The 14,348-nt window shown below is 37.0% G+C and overlaps 1 protein-coding gene across 4 annotated transcripts in view; it reads right to left on the reverse strand.

The window, feature by feature from the left end:
- The window catches only part of SLC9D1 (solute carrier family 9 member D1), a 34,451-nt gene that overhangs the window by 19,304 nt on the left and 799 nt on the right, over window positions 1-14,348 (reverse strand). For all 4 annotated transcript variants that reach the window (XR_012832947.1, XM_075739493.1, XM_075739474.1 and 1 more), the window contains exons 2-6: window positions 12,004-12,546; window positions 7,165-7,344; window positions 3,249-3,440; window positions 2,314-2,442; window positions 395-487 (exon numbers count right to left, since the gene is read on the reverse strand). Coding sequence is in view for 3 of the 4 variants with exons in the window: in XM_075739493.1 (XP_075595608.1) it covers window positions 395-487; window positions 2,314-2,442; window positions 3,249-3,440; window positions 7,165-7,344; window positions 12,004-12,450 (1,041 nt within the window). In the remaining variant the exon portion in view is untranslated. The remainder of the gene's footprint in view (window positions 1-394; window positions 488-2,313; window positions 2,443-3,248; window positions 3,441-7,164; window positions 7,345-12,003; window positions 12,547-14,348) is intronic.

A 14,348-nucleotide genomic window follows, 5' to 3' on the forward strand; every position in this document is an offset into this window, starting at 1 on the left:
CATCAATTCAGTATGCAGTACTTAAACTGATTATTTTTTTTATAACAGTACTGGCAAACATCACTGGACACTCCATAACAGCAACTGCATGTTACTGCATGTTAAAATAAAGCAGAGATGGACTGCCATAAATTGTGTGAGATTTTTCCAGTAACCAAACTGTTTTACTAAAACGAAGAGTAATAGCAAAGGGTTTTTTGGAGACATCGAATAAATAATGCATTCTGTTCTTTTCAAAGTTAAAAAGAAGAAGCAAATGTAATATTTGTCTTTTAAAAAATGTACAAAAGTTACACCAGCATATTATAGGGAAAATGTAAAACTCTGAAATAGAACTGATAACTTGAATATTACCAAGTAAATCTTGTAACGTAGAGGTATTATACAAAAATACCTTTCTTAATCTTTCAGGAGAAAATTCCAGACCAACTAGAAAGAGAGTGAAGAATACACCAAACTCTCCTAATGTCTCCACCTGTACAATAGACTTTAAAAAAAAAATAAAATCAGTGCATAGAAGTCTAATTATAATACAAATTATAAGTCCACTTACAAAACAAATTGTTTCTCATTACGTTTCCATAGGTAGATAACTTGCTGGCCATATGACATCAGAAGTTGCCTCAGCATCTTTAGGGTTCAAACATTTTCCCCATTCACCTGGCTGCTACTAGACAGTTTGGTTGGATAGTGCTGGTCACCCAAAATGCACATGTGTGTTGATCTAGGTAAGCTTGCTTGCTTGTTGAAAATAAATAGGTTACATTCTATGCATATGCCATTAAACCCTCAAGGCTTGCATTCCAGAAGTTACTTCTGGATAGGTATTTTATTGGCCTATTGGTATAATCATTCTGCTAGACTGTAGTTGCTGTTCTGCTCTCCATCCTATAGACTCCACGGATCCATCTCTCAGACCAGTGCACCTACCAGCCTTTCTACTTCAGAGAGAAGGGTGTGACAGCAGGAAAAGCAGTTGTCTTCCTTGTCACAACAGAAAAACGTAACATTTCTTTTCTGTGTATTACAGTCTAGAGAGGACAGAGTCTATCATCAATCATAAAGAAGTGAAGATGGAAACTATCTGCCTGCCTCCTCAGTTTCTCCAACATTCAACTTTTTATGAAATACAGAAGCAACAAAAGAAGAGAGCCCATACAAGACACCCAGGCAACATGAACATTATCCAGATGACTAACAATCACAGCTCCACAAGAAACAGGCACCTCACTAAAAAAACAACCCCAAACCTGTTCTAAAGAAACCTCCCTCATCTCTGTTCTGACCACGTCATCTTCCTCAATACAGGTCTCTGACAATTCACTGTTGAGTCTCCTTCTAATGCCAAGCTTACAAACTTGTTTCTCAGTTTAATTGGTTAAGCTTTCCAGACCTTCTCAACCCAGAAGTTATGTACAACACAAAGGTTATTATTTAATCTCAATTTTAGAGTATGAAATTTTCAAAGTGTAGCATTTGTAGCCTTCTCTTCCAACACAAGATTGACAGAATCCTACAATTTCTACTCATTTCTACTTACTTTGAGCCCAAAAGTAATTTTCAACAAAAGTCCACACAAGAGCTGAGGTTGCAAAGACAGCATTTTCCAAGCAGTTACATGGATATCAGCGTAATAGCACATGTAACTTAATTGGACATTACCATGCAACATGCATTTTGCCTGCTAGCTCAACAATCTATTAATGCACACTAGACCGCTAATCAAAACGTGTGCAATGTCTAGCCACCCACAGCCCATGGTTTCACATTCAGCTAGTAATCAGGGTACACGTGATGGAGCTAAAAAGGTTCAAGAGACTTCAGGAATGTGGGCAGGGGACTGGAAAAGAACAAGGGTGACTGGGATGGATGAAAGAGCTACAGAGGTGCAAAATACCTCTCTAGGAAGCCAAGCTATGCTACTCGGAGAACTGTTTGTTTTAAACACTGCCTCCACTGCCAACACTGACTTTTTGCAAGTTTCTGAATATTTGATGTCATATAAATAATTTGGCTCTCAAACATGATGCTTTATGATTAAAGACAAAACAAAAAGGAAAAACAAACAAAACCCACACACACAACACACAACCTTCATCTTTCAACAGTTGCTTATGTCATGATTATATAGGGGAAAAAAAAATGAAAACAAAGTGATTCCAAGACACAAAATTTTAAGGCGTCACTTTGCAAAGGTCCAGGTTTGGAGATTTTTATTTAATACATTTGAGGTTGACAATACCATATTCTTTTAAAACTACTTCTAAAGATTTCAAAAAATGAAAGCAGTCAAGCAGCAACCTGCATGCTTACCTTGATACTATTTAGTCCTGATGGTCCCAAGAGTACTCCACAGATGATATACCCAAACATGGTTGGCAATCCTATTGTTGTGCACAGCCAGCCGCATGGCAAAGACAACATTCCTATTGTCACAATATCCTAAATATGTAAGATTTACAAATGTGTTAACAGAAAGGACACACAAATTTGTGAGGAAATTAAAGACTATTATCTTTCAAAAGGCAAATAGCATGGTAAAATTAAATGTAGACTAGTGCCTGTGAAAAGAAAACACAACTTCAGTAAACTAACCTGAACGCTTTGTTGTAGGTGTAAGCAATGCGGTTTTGCAGATGAAGCAGATGAGGTACTGACCTTAAGCAACTAGTAGCTTTCGGGACTTTTGATCAATTTATTAAATGTATTTTACATATGTTATAGGAAGTAGACAGTTTCCTGGGGAATTGCGGGGGAAATTACACTCGGCATTAAAACAAAATGGTGAAATTGATTTGGGGCTTAGTTTGTTTGTTTTTTTTTTTAATCCCAATCCAGTTATTCTTCATGTCACGTCTATGTATTTTCCAGCATTCCTTTTTTCATCACAAGACATGAACAGATAAATTCTCTCTAATGACAACACGCAAGTGGCTTATCAGGCATAGCAGTAGCTCGCTTTAACGCTGAGCAGTCTGAGAGAAAAGATGCTGCTCCAAAGATGCAACAAGTTAAATCAAATAAAACCAGAGAGGATTGACACAGCATCGCAATCGGTCTTGTGAAGACTATACTAGGAGTATGGAACACATTGGCCAGATCACCAGTAGATGGGGAAATCATGAATGCTAGGCTATCTTTGGAAGGACAACTGCTGAAACTATTCAATTCAATCAAGCGGTACTGGCACGCAGACTAGTGGGAGTAAATCTTAACAGAACAAATGACAAGAACGTCTCTAAAATTACCTTTATGAAATGATGATCAGCACGAGGAATGGTTGAATCTCTGGGCTTGGTAAGGATATACTGATTGTTCTGGGAATCAATAAGCATACTAAGACCTAAGTCATCTTCTACTTCTCTTTTTGAAGCATTTCTTTTGGAGTTGGCTTCATCTTCTTCCACCCTTAAAACTGCTTCAAAGTTTACACCTCTTACCTGTAAGAAAAAGAAAGCAAACAACAACAACAACAGGGGTCAATGAAATATACAGTAAAGAGGAAAGACTATTAGCTGTGTTTGAAGTTGCTCCAGAATTTGTTGACACTGACTAAATATACTGCAGTTTCTCTTAGATAAGCCTTTCAGTCTCGTTATCAAAATTTGATGTCAATAACTGAAAAGGCTATAATTTGGTTTACATTTTAAAAATGAGGGGGTTTCCAGACCTCTTTAGCCAAGTTGCCCAACAAAAAAAACAAACAGAGACAAGGTTTCAAAGCTGTAAAATTCCAATTCATTATTTTCAATTGCATGTAATCTGATTTTATTTTTTTATGTATATATACACAAAGCTTTATTACATTTAGAATACAAAAGGCTGGATTGAAATGTAACATTTTATTTCTTGGAACAAAACCAACTGGAGATTACAAAGTGATATTCAGTTCACAAAAATCTGAAATAACAACTGCATTCCAAGTCCAGAAAAAGTCACTGTCCTGTAAATATGAAGGCGATGGGAGAAGAACCATTTCTACCCAGCTCTGTCTTCAGTGCCTGTAATTACAAAGTGAAAGACACCAGGATGATTTCATTATTTGCTGTATTTTAAATAATGTAGATTTTGCCAATATTTAGAAACAGTTGTTACTTCTTTCTGAGTCCAGTAAAGAGAATAGGCTGTTGTCATTCCAATGACTGACTACAAAAGATTCAACTTTTCTAGATTGCTGTACTTTGCCCAAACAACTCCCCAATTTAATGAAATGTATTCACATAAGCCAACTGTAAACCAGAGTCCTATATTTCTTTGCTGATTCCCCAAACTGTTCAGAAAAACATTAAATATTGAAAATGCAATATTTAACCTGCAATTTTTATTCTTTCCTTCCACTCATTATACATTATACATTTGTGTGTATAATTAAATAAAAACTTCTATCATAACAATGACCTCTTCCCCCATTTTTGTACATCATGCAATATGATGGCCTCTGAATAATTGGAAGTCACTAAGAATTGGATAGAGGGGGGAAAAAAAGGAATTTGAAACAAATTATGAAGTTTGCAGAATTATTTAGAAGCCTAGAATAGCTGCTTCAAACATCAGCATTTTTAGCTGTTGGAGTGAGAGGCTGATGACCATCTTCTTTTCATGCATTATGAAAGTTGTCTTTGCACCTTTTTTTGCCCCAAACCTGTCTTTTTATATATATTTTGCCTTACTTCCGTAAGCTCCCCACTTACCAGGCTATTTTGCATTCCAGAATAAGGTGTCCATTACCAAGTCTAAGAGACCAAACCATCTTTTCAACTGACAGCAGAAAGCAGGAGCAGCTGCATGCCACGTACATGCAAACTGTTCTCACAGTATTGGAGCAAGAAGAAAGGATTCCATACAGTCAGCAAACATGAAGAACTGTTTCTAGTCAGAAATCACAATAAGTGCCCAAGCTTACTGTTCTTTTGTCATCTTTGCTCCTGACCCGCTCTTCCACACCCTTGTTGCTACTCCTGGGATACCAAAATAGAGCACAGAGCTCACTGTTAAATGTTGGCTCTGAAATTTACTATTTACACTGACTTTCACACTGGAATTATTTCACTGTTCTGTGAGTGTCCCCATCTTGCAGATGACTATTACTTTGCCTAAAAACCAAAACAATAATAAGCCAACATCTGTTCTAGTATCTTCTTGGGAATTTAATGTTATGACAGCAGTGATAGTGTTCACTAAGCAAGATTATCTTATAAAATACATCAGCAGTGAAGAATCTACTTTGAAGCTTTGGAACTCCAAATTCATATAGAGTTTGTTATATGTTCCTTTGTACTTGGTAGCTTGTGTGTCTGGAACCTAACCAAACTTCTCCGCATCAAAATTAAAAACGTATCATGTATCAAAGATCACATAAAAAAAAAAAAAAAAAAAAAAATCGATGCAATTGGATAAATACAATCCTCATCCAGTGGAATGCACAGTCTAGGTCAGAAACAATATTAGGAAAAAAGGGAAGATGTTTCTAAGATTAAGATAATTATGAAAAAACATCTGTGTTTTCTGTATAATATATAAAAAAATGATACATTGTGTGGCTATTATGGTGCATTTTTACAAAAGAAAAGGGAACTGGCAAAAGACAGACTATGCTAGAAGAGCAAGAGTAGATGGCACAGGTTCAGATGAGCTTTTAAATACTAATAAATTTTAGAACATGATGAGAGAAAACAGTTATTTTCAGGATTTTATTTCCTAAAAGAGCAATTCCTGAAAATAGGTTGTACATAACAGAATACAGTGCATAAATGCTCATCTTGCATTAAGTGGGTTAGCTCAGTTGGGTTTTCGGTTTTGTTTTGTTTGTTTTTACCTACTACAACTCTCTATTTCATTATATTTTAATAGAAGCTTTTCTATCTATATCACATTACTGATGATTCTATTACAGCTTCTTTGTTCTGATATTCCAGTGTTCCAGCTTCAGAGAAAACATGCTAGATGTTACTTGTAAAGGATGGAGAAGTAAATAGCCCTCCAGGTTGCATTTCATGATTACTTTTCTTTCGTGAGGAGAGATTCAAGCAGAAAACCAAAGAGATACAGTGGGGAAAAAGGAGGCATTGGCATTTTGCTAATTGACAGGTGTAGCAGAAGAAACTTCATTCCTGGTCTCTTTAAAACGTGCCGTTATACCCCAGCGGAACAGAAGAGGGCACTCCAGCTAGCTTGTCCCTTCCCGCTGTTGGTCCTGCTCGGCAGGATTCCCAGTAGGTACAATTGCTGCGATCTGCTGTATACAAAATAAAAAGCTGCTTTCGCTTTCTCGCAATAGAGTACAATTACACACAAATGTCCTGGCTCTCTCCTACAGAGCAACTGTTTGTCCTCCTCAGCAGAATTCAAGAGCTATGTTCACCTCAGAAGTCAACCTGCAAATCAACAAAAACTTTTCAAGAACAAAAGCCAAATAAAATTGGAACCCATGTTTATGCAAACAGGACCAATTACAGAGAGTCAGTCTCCAAGGATGGCACAATGGGACACTGGAATAAACTGACGTACTCCAGTTTCAAATACACACAGCCTTACCTGAGAGATACTGTTCATCAAGCAACATAGAAACAATGAACAGTGCTAACAGGTCAAGGTAGGAAAAGCAGAGTAAGTCAGAAGTGGAAGAAAGCAACACCACAAGCACATTTCGAGTCCTTACCTTGAACAATATATCTTTTCCCCGACTACGAAAACTAACTGCAAGGATTCTTCTTCTCCCATAACTTTCTCAACAAAATGAAAAAGTGGAGACTACACTTAACATGGTAACTCCATATCTTGCAAAGTCTAAATACTACAGACCCCACCACCACCACTGAGATGTCATAACTCTCATGGGCTCTATCAGCAAGATGGACTGTGCTTGTCACTGTCAAAGTGGCAGCTGCAGGGAGGACTTTCAAATCAAAAACACAAAAATCAGTAGCAAAAAGGAGTAATTATTCCTGTTTGCTCACTCCTAGCAAGCAATCATTCTACCACTAAATACTGTTTTCTGATGAAATGGAAGCAAAAACAAATGTAGAGCCAAATGTTTTTTGTTTTTAAACTACTGACTAAAATCCTAACAAATATTTAACACAAGAGAAACACCCATACAGTACAAATATCAACTCAAAAGTAAATGCACACCACTGAAAAGACTGAGTCTAAAACATCACTTACAGATTTGTTGTCATCAAAGGCATGCTCTTCTATTTCTTCTTCCAATCTATCAGCTGCCTTCCTGACATCTTCTAGAATTTCATCAAGCATTGACAGGCTTTTGTTTTGATGCTGCATGTTCTTAAGGGCTTCAACCTGATGTTTTTCTGCTGCTAAGAGTTCGACGTATTCCATTTCTTCCTGTTGAATTTTACAACACACAGATAAAGCACTAGCCAGCCCTTCAAGCAGGAAAACATTTGACATAAATGTATGCTTATTTTGACACAAACCATCTTACAAGTGGAACTGCAAAAGCAATATAGACTTTATAATGGTATTTGAAGATTGCTTTCTCTTGTGCCAATTTTCATTGGGGGAAACGGGCAAGAAAACTAATAGACAACCAAACAAAATATCCACCAATTGCCTTTTCTATTCCATTAAACAGTAGAGCTTCCCCAAGGTTATGATCCAGAAAATACAGGAAAGGAATTACTCTGAGGAACTCTAGGAAACATTTCAGAGCTAAGCAAAGTTTAGAGCTCAGTGCTTTAGCAGGGAAGCATAATAAACTTGGAAGTGTAGCTTTACTAGCTACAACAAACAAACTGGAAGGAAAACACAATGAATCTTAATTTTATAAGCCATTTTATAAACATGGGAAGAGGTCTGTGTGTGGTTTTCAAAAACTACAACAACTGTGGAAACAGCTACAAAAAAATAAAAGCAGTTGGGAGAGTACAGATGAACAGTCAAGCACTCTAGCCGAGGTTCTTGTTTATGTTTCCCAAGAAGCATTTTTTCCTATCAGAAGTAAAATACGTGACTTTGTCCATCTTTTCAACTTATGAACTTGCCTCTTATGAACTTGCACTAATGACTTCTGAAATCCATTTCTAGGCTCAGAAGTAGGAAAAGAAAAAAATGCTGATGTGGTTCGATATGGTGTAAAAATATTTCAGTAGCTTTCCTGATAAAGTTCTGATGTTTCATTTATCTTTGGATATTTCAGGTTCAAAAAGAGAACTACAAAAGTTTTATTTACTGATCAAGATTGGACTTAACACTGCCCCTTCTACATGGTTACCAAGATAATAACCAAACATAACATTTTGTGTAGTGGCAGATTACAATTTGAGGGTTTTTTAGAAAAAAAGATGCTTCACTTCGCATGCCTGCATTCTTTTAAAGATGCACTGGTTGAGAGAGAGAACACCTAAGAATGAAGAAACATACGCAACGGCAGGCTTCTTCCTTTCACTTAGATACAGGATGCTGAGAATATTTAGAAGAGAGACCCTACATCTGTTCTTTAAGAGAGCCAACATTATCACCAAGGGAAAAAAACCACACCAGGCAAAAAATACAAGCAATACAGGTCAGACTGAATTCCCAGAAAACACAAGTTTCTGTCTCCATTTTCGATGCCCTGCCATACCCAGTTGGAAATCAGACAAAACACACAACCTAAGGGAGACCTGTGTTCTATCTGCATACCCCCCACAAATATCTTAGATAACCTGGGCATCTAAAATGGTCCTAAATTCCTATGTTTAAATAACTGCAGTGTCTCCTCCTTCACACACATTTGTGGATGGATATTTTCCCCCTTGAAACCTGCAAGAACATGCATATAACGTAATCAATTCCTTGATGCCAAAACAAGAGTATGTTCAGTACAGCCTGTAACTGTAGCTTAACCCTTTTAAAAACCTCAGAGTCAGATGAATACCTCTGGTTGTGATGAAACCACAGAATTGCTGGCTCTTCTCTGTTGCTGTTTAGAAATACCATAGTTACACCGGCATGATGAAAATTACCCGGTTCCCAAAATAACTGGAGTTGGGAAAAATGTAACTATTAATGTGTTTGTCCCAATCTCATCTGATTCAGTTCTTATGCAACGCATAAAAGACACAGTCACTCTCACACAACATCAAGGAAAAACATTTCCGATCTGTTGTTCTGTGCTAGCAGACATTGCTTGAAAAAAATGTAAAAAAACAGCCCCCATATGAGCTGCAGATTCTTTCCTCAGTCAGCAACAACTTAGAACATGAGATGGAATTGATAAGGGTTAGATTCTTTACCCTCAAAAATGGAATGGGTTTTGGGTGGAAGGAGCTCATCAGTCCTTTCTGTCAGCTGAGACAAACTGGCTGAACAGAGTTAAACTGCAGAAAAGTAAATAAGGCTCTAATTTGCAAGAAGTTAACTTTCTCTGAAAAGCAAGGTAGCAGAGCTTTGAAAAATCTGAGTTTAAGTCCTTAATTAATTCCTTTAATTAGCAAAGAGTTTTGTAATCTATTAAAGTGGCATCTCTGTGTTCACGTACAGACCAGTGTCACGGCAGTAGAGCGGGACAATCACAGAGAATGGTGTCCACGTAAGAGACAAATTATCTCAGCCTGCCTCATGTGAAGCAGAAGCGCATCACAGTACAAACAGTGTTCTGCAACTCATGCTGGGAATGGAGACATCTGATCAGGTACATACCAAACAGTCTTTTAAGCAAGGTAATACAGATAAGGATTGTGCATTAAAGAGGAGACTGGAACACCTAGAAACACATGAGCTAAATGAAGTAAGATTAAGGAAGACTTTGGGGAAATGCTGGTTAAGAATGCAGTGTTGCTGTTGCTCTCTACTGTTTGCTAAGGGATGAAAAAAGCACATTCAGAAGAACATGCATCTTTGCACTACTTGAGAGTTGTTTTTTGCATCAATGTCTGAGTAGTAGGCACCAAGAAATTAGAAGCTGATAAAAAGTGGGTAAGATTTTGTTGCTTTTTCCCGAACCTCCACACAGGTTCCTGGAGAAAAGGAAGGCAGAAGCTATCTTCAGCGCTTCTTCCTTCCTCCTCCCACCACTATGAATGATTCTGCTATACCTTTTCCCAGCACCAGAACAAGCAAGAAATGCAACAGACATGCATACATATCCCAACACTAAAGACTTCCAAATACTTCAAATCAATAGAAATAAAATGAAGGACAGAGTCCAACACCCTCTACAGTAATTTGTATTTTCCATTCAATCACTGTTTAAAAAAATGAAAAGAATGTCTTGTGAGTACACCAACAAAGTAATTGTTACAGTAAAATGAAACTGGAACAAAATTGGATCTAATGTGTGTCTTCTGAAGTAAGAACAAGATCAAAAAAATTTTCGTCTTTTTGGCATGCATCTCCTCACTATCCTTTGTTTCATTTTATATAACAATTGTAAGGTTAGAACAACAAATATTCTGTTTACATAATCATGTGCATGACATAAGAAGGAAGGATGTAAAAGATTGCTCATCCAAGTAAATATCTTGATAGATAACACAAAAAAAAGCCTACACAATCCACGTCTGTATAAGTAAAGTTTTGACAGGATGCACATCTTAAACACACCATTATAGATGCAGATATCCTTTTATAAGGAAAATGAAGCAGTACCATTCTTAGGTTCAAAGATAGATTACTTCAGTATTTTACAGTAACGTTGCCAAGAATTAGGTAAATGAGAAAGAAGATTCTGGACAGTTTCACTGCTGCTATTTTAAGAGCTCTGAGGGGGAAAAAAAAAAAAAGAAAAAAGATGAAAAATCAAGTAATTTTCATGACAGTTGCTACCATTTCTATGCAGCAGAGGCTGGCACTACCATTAAGTGCCAGTATCAAAGTCATATTGAGCACTTCATTGGCACACACCTAGATCCAAACTACTCCCTATCCAAATTTGTCATAATTGTCTTTGTTTTCACCGCACAGACCACTCCAGTCTCCCAAGTCTGCATCCTAACTGCTATTTCCACCAGCCTTTCTTACCACAATTCACCACACACCTTTCTTGCACACAATCTCTTGCCGCCTTCACCTGTTAAGATCTGCACATCTCGCACACAGATGTCCTTTAGATATTCTCCCAGCTCAGATGCTATATCCGAACTACTTTTTTTCCCCCTCCTTCTCTTGCTTTGTTGCACAAGGGCAGCCTCTTCTTTTAGAAAGCAGAGAACAAAGATAATTCTTAATATTCCTCCAGTGGTTGAGGGGTAGAGCAAGGAAGAGAGCAATTTAAATACCAAATCAGTTACATGACATTTTCTCTCAATGGGAGACTTTCAGTACACAGTCTGAGCACTTTCAAGTCCAGTAGACAGTGGCAGATTGTGCACACCCTAACAGGTCTGCATTGACATGGGAACTCAAATTTTCCATGGAGTATTTGTGCTCAACTGTTACTCATCTGTGCTTTTCTTGGTAAAGTTATCTCAGCCAGCTCTTTCTTAGAAGCGCTTTTTTTTTTTAAACCTATGCTTCTTAGGCTAGGAGTGCTACACTGAGATTAAAAATCTAGTCATCTCATATTTTGCATGTCCATTTTACCCACATCTATATGAATACGGAAATAAAAGGCAAGAAGTCATTCTGTTTAAATTATAGATTTTGGTTGAGTAATTATCATTTAAAGCGGAAAAAACAGTTAGCATTTGGCAATTTATGGCATTATTTCCACTCTGATAATCCCACTGGTTTATCTAGTGCAACTGTGCAATGTGCACTGACTCACTTCTTGTATTCCTATCACTTTAACATAATATTTGCCGTAGGTCTTATGATTAGGCTTAGCTTTGTTTTGAAATAAGAACTATTGACTGTCAGTAAGTTCTAAGGTCTACACTGGAATTACTTCTAATTTTACTAATGAGAACAAGTACTCCATTCAAAATCCATTTTAAATGGTAAAACACTGCAAGTTTTATGTAGATCCACTTTTTTATTAAAACAGATTGAAACCATGCCATAATAAAATTAAAATTGCAAGAATAATATTAAAACTCTAGTAATAAAGATAGGGGAACTAACCTTAATTGCAGCTTCTCTCAAGGCTTCCAGCCTTTGTCTACTGCTTTCTTTCATATTTACAACATCTTTGTAATCACCCTGTAGAGCTCTCTGGAGGCCATGGATTGCTTGAAAGACTGAGTTTTCACTTTCATTTAGCTCCTTTTGGAAAATTTCAAAGGTATGCACCTGAAAAAGTTTCTCTTCATCTGACAGTCCCACATCCTTCTCAACTGCTCTTATAGCATTTTTTAGTTTGTTGAGAACAACATTCTTTTGGCGAAGAAGACCAGACAGTTTTCTGCAGCTCTCCAACATCCACTGCTTTCTCTGAGTGATAACAGCTCCTTTCCCACGGTGCAGCTTTATGGCATGCTTTACTACATCTTCATGTTCTGCAGGATTTGCTAACCGGCCACAAGGCAGTGAAACCAACGTCCATAGGGAAATAAATCCAGTCACCTTCATTCTTCACTTTTTATTGCTGTTGGGAGAAACTGATAATCCACAACTGCTCAAAGCTTTCTGCTACATGGTTTCCACATCTCCAGTATGCATACCATGCTGCAAGACAGTACAGTACCAATCAGTTATCAAACATGATAACGTTGGGCCATTCCATCAAACAAATGTAGAAAACAAACCTAAGACTGCGTCCTACATTATGTTCTTTAACAGAATGTCTATGGTCTCCTTCAGCCAACTGTTATCAAAACCAAGAAACAGCCCAAGGTTATTGATAGATTTTTCTTTTCCCCTTCAGTATTTTCTAGACATCATCTTGTTTTAAAAACACTGAATGGAAAATCTAGTCATATCACATGGTAGTCATCTGGACTGCTTCTTAGAAGAGAGAAAAGCCATTAAAAATATTAAGCCACGATGCCATGGGCTGTACTTCAACCTAGTACCAGAATTCATTCTCCTTATCTATTAGTAAAGCACTTATACTGTTTCAAACTTTTCCTAAAAAATTATCATAATCATGTTATTTATACAGCCTCAGAAGCATTAACACACTCAACTATACAAAATATAATGAAAAAAAGCTTAACTGAAACAGATTACATTATAAATCACACTTGTGAAAGAAACATTTCTACAGTAAAGAAGTAACAGCAAAAATTCCTGGACTTCTGAGCAGTATTAGTTTGGATCAAAGATACTCACCCGAAAGGCTGCCTGGCCTTGAGGTATTTTACTTCAAAGCTAATTACTGATCCTCATGATTTTAAAATAGGGTTATAAGAACACTAAAGGTAAAATCAATTCATTCATAAGTTCGTTTCCCAGAAGCTACTCGAAGATCTATATTTAAACTGCTGTATTTGCTTTTAAGACCAAGCAGGGTAGAATTTCAAAACTATGAACCAATTTCCTTCCCCCAGATCCTACAGGAAAATACTGACATTATTGTAAAATAACAAAGTTACATTTTCTTAATAAAACCCCCCACCAAACCCACAAAAACCCACAAAAAAACCCCACACACCACAAAGCTATAGATAACAACGTATAAATGTACGTACAAAACATATATTCATCACTGAAGCATGGCACTCCAAAAATGCACAGCACACACTACATGTTAGTAGATCATCAATAGAGCGGATATTTGCCTAAACTTTAGCTGCAATCTTTATCTCTGGGCCAATGGACTTAATCAGGAACCAACATATGGACGTAGTCATCTGGAAGCAGTCTGCCTAAGAGAGAATCTTCTTTCCCCATAATGCAGCAGCAGCCGCAATCACAAATATCCAAGCCAGCCATCGTCAATATATAGAATGGGAAGGGAAGATGGCAAGCACAGCTATGCACTACCTTCATTTTTAAAATGCACTCCAATTTCTGTTTCAGAGAACTGAGAAAACGTGTTTGTAGGTTGGTTGATTTCTTTTCAATGCATGAAATGCAAGTCAAAGTATTTAGCTATCATTAGTTGACTATAGGCTAGGGTTTAACAACATGAAGTGCTAGAAAATTTAAAATTAAGAACCAAAAGTGCAATTGAAGTAGCAAAAGCATGTCTACATCACACTAATTTCAATAAAATAATAAAGTAGAAATATTTCAGAACTTTGATAAAGCTATGGTGTTTATTGTTTATAAGAGATCAGGAAAAAAAACAGCAATCCCCGGCACCTGGCAAAATTCTAGAGTGATATTTAAGGGAATATTTCTTCATGTATACGAAGTAATACTCTTCCTGTTTAACGTGTTTGGGGGAGAGACTTTGCTGAATATATTACGACCTATTCCTGCAAGAAAGAGGGAGAAGAAAACGCCTAGTGTATACTCAAGCTTCCGTTTGCAGGGAGATGAGTAAACCACTCTATTGCATGTCTTATGTGGTATGTCAAACC

Source organism: Balearica regulorum, chromosome 1 (genome assembly GCF_011004875.1).
Source record: "Balearica regulorum gibbericeps isolate bBalReg1 chromosome 1, bBalReg1.pri, whole genome shotgun sequence".
Lineage (NCBI taxonomy): Eukaryota > Metazoa > Chordata > Aves > Gruiformes > Gruidae > Balearica > Balearica regulorum.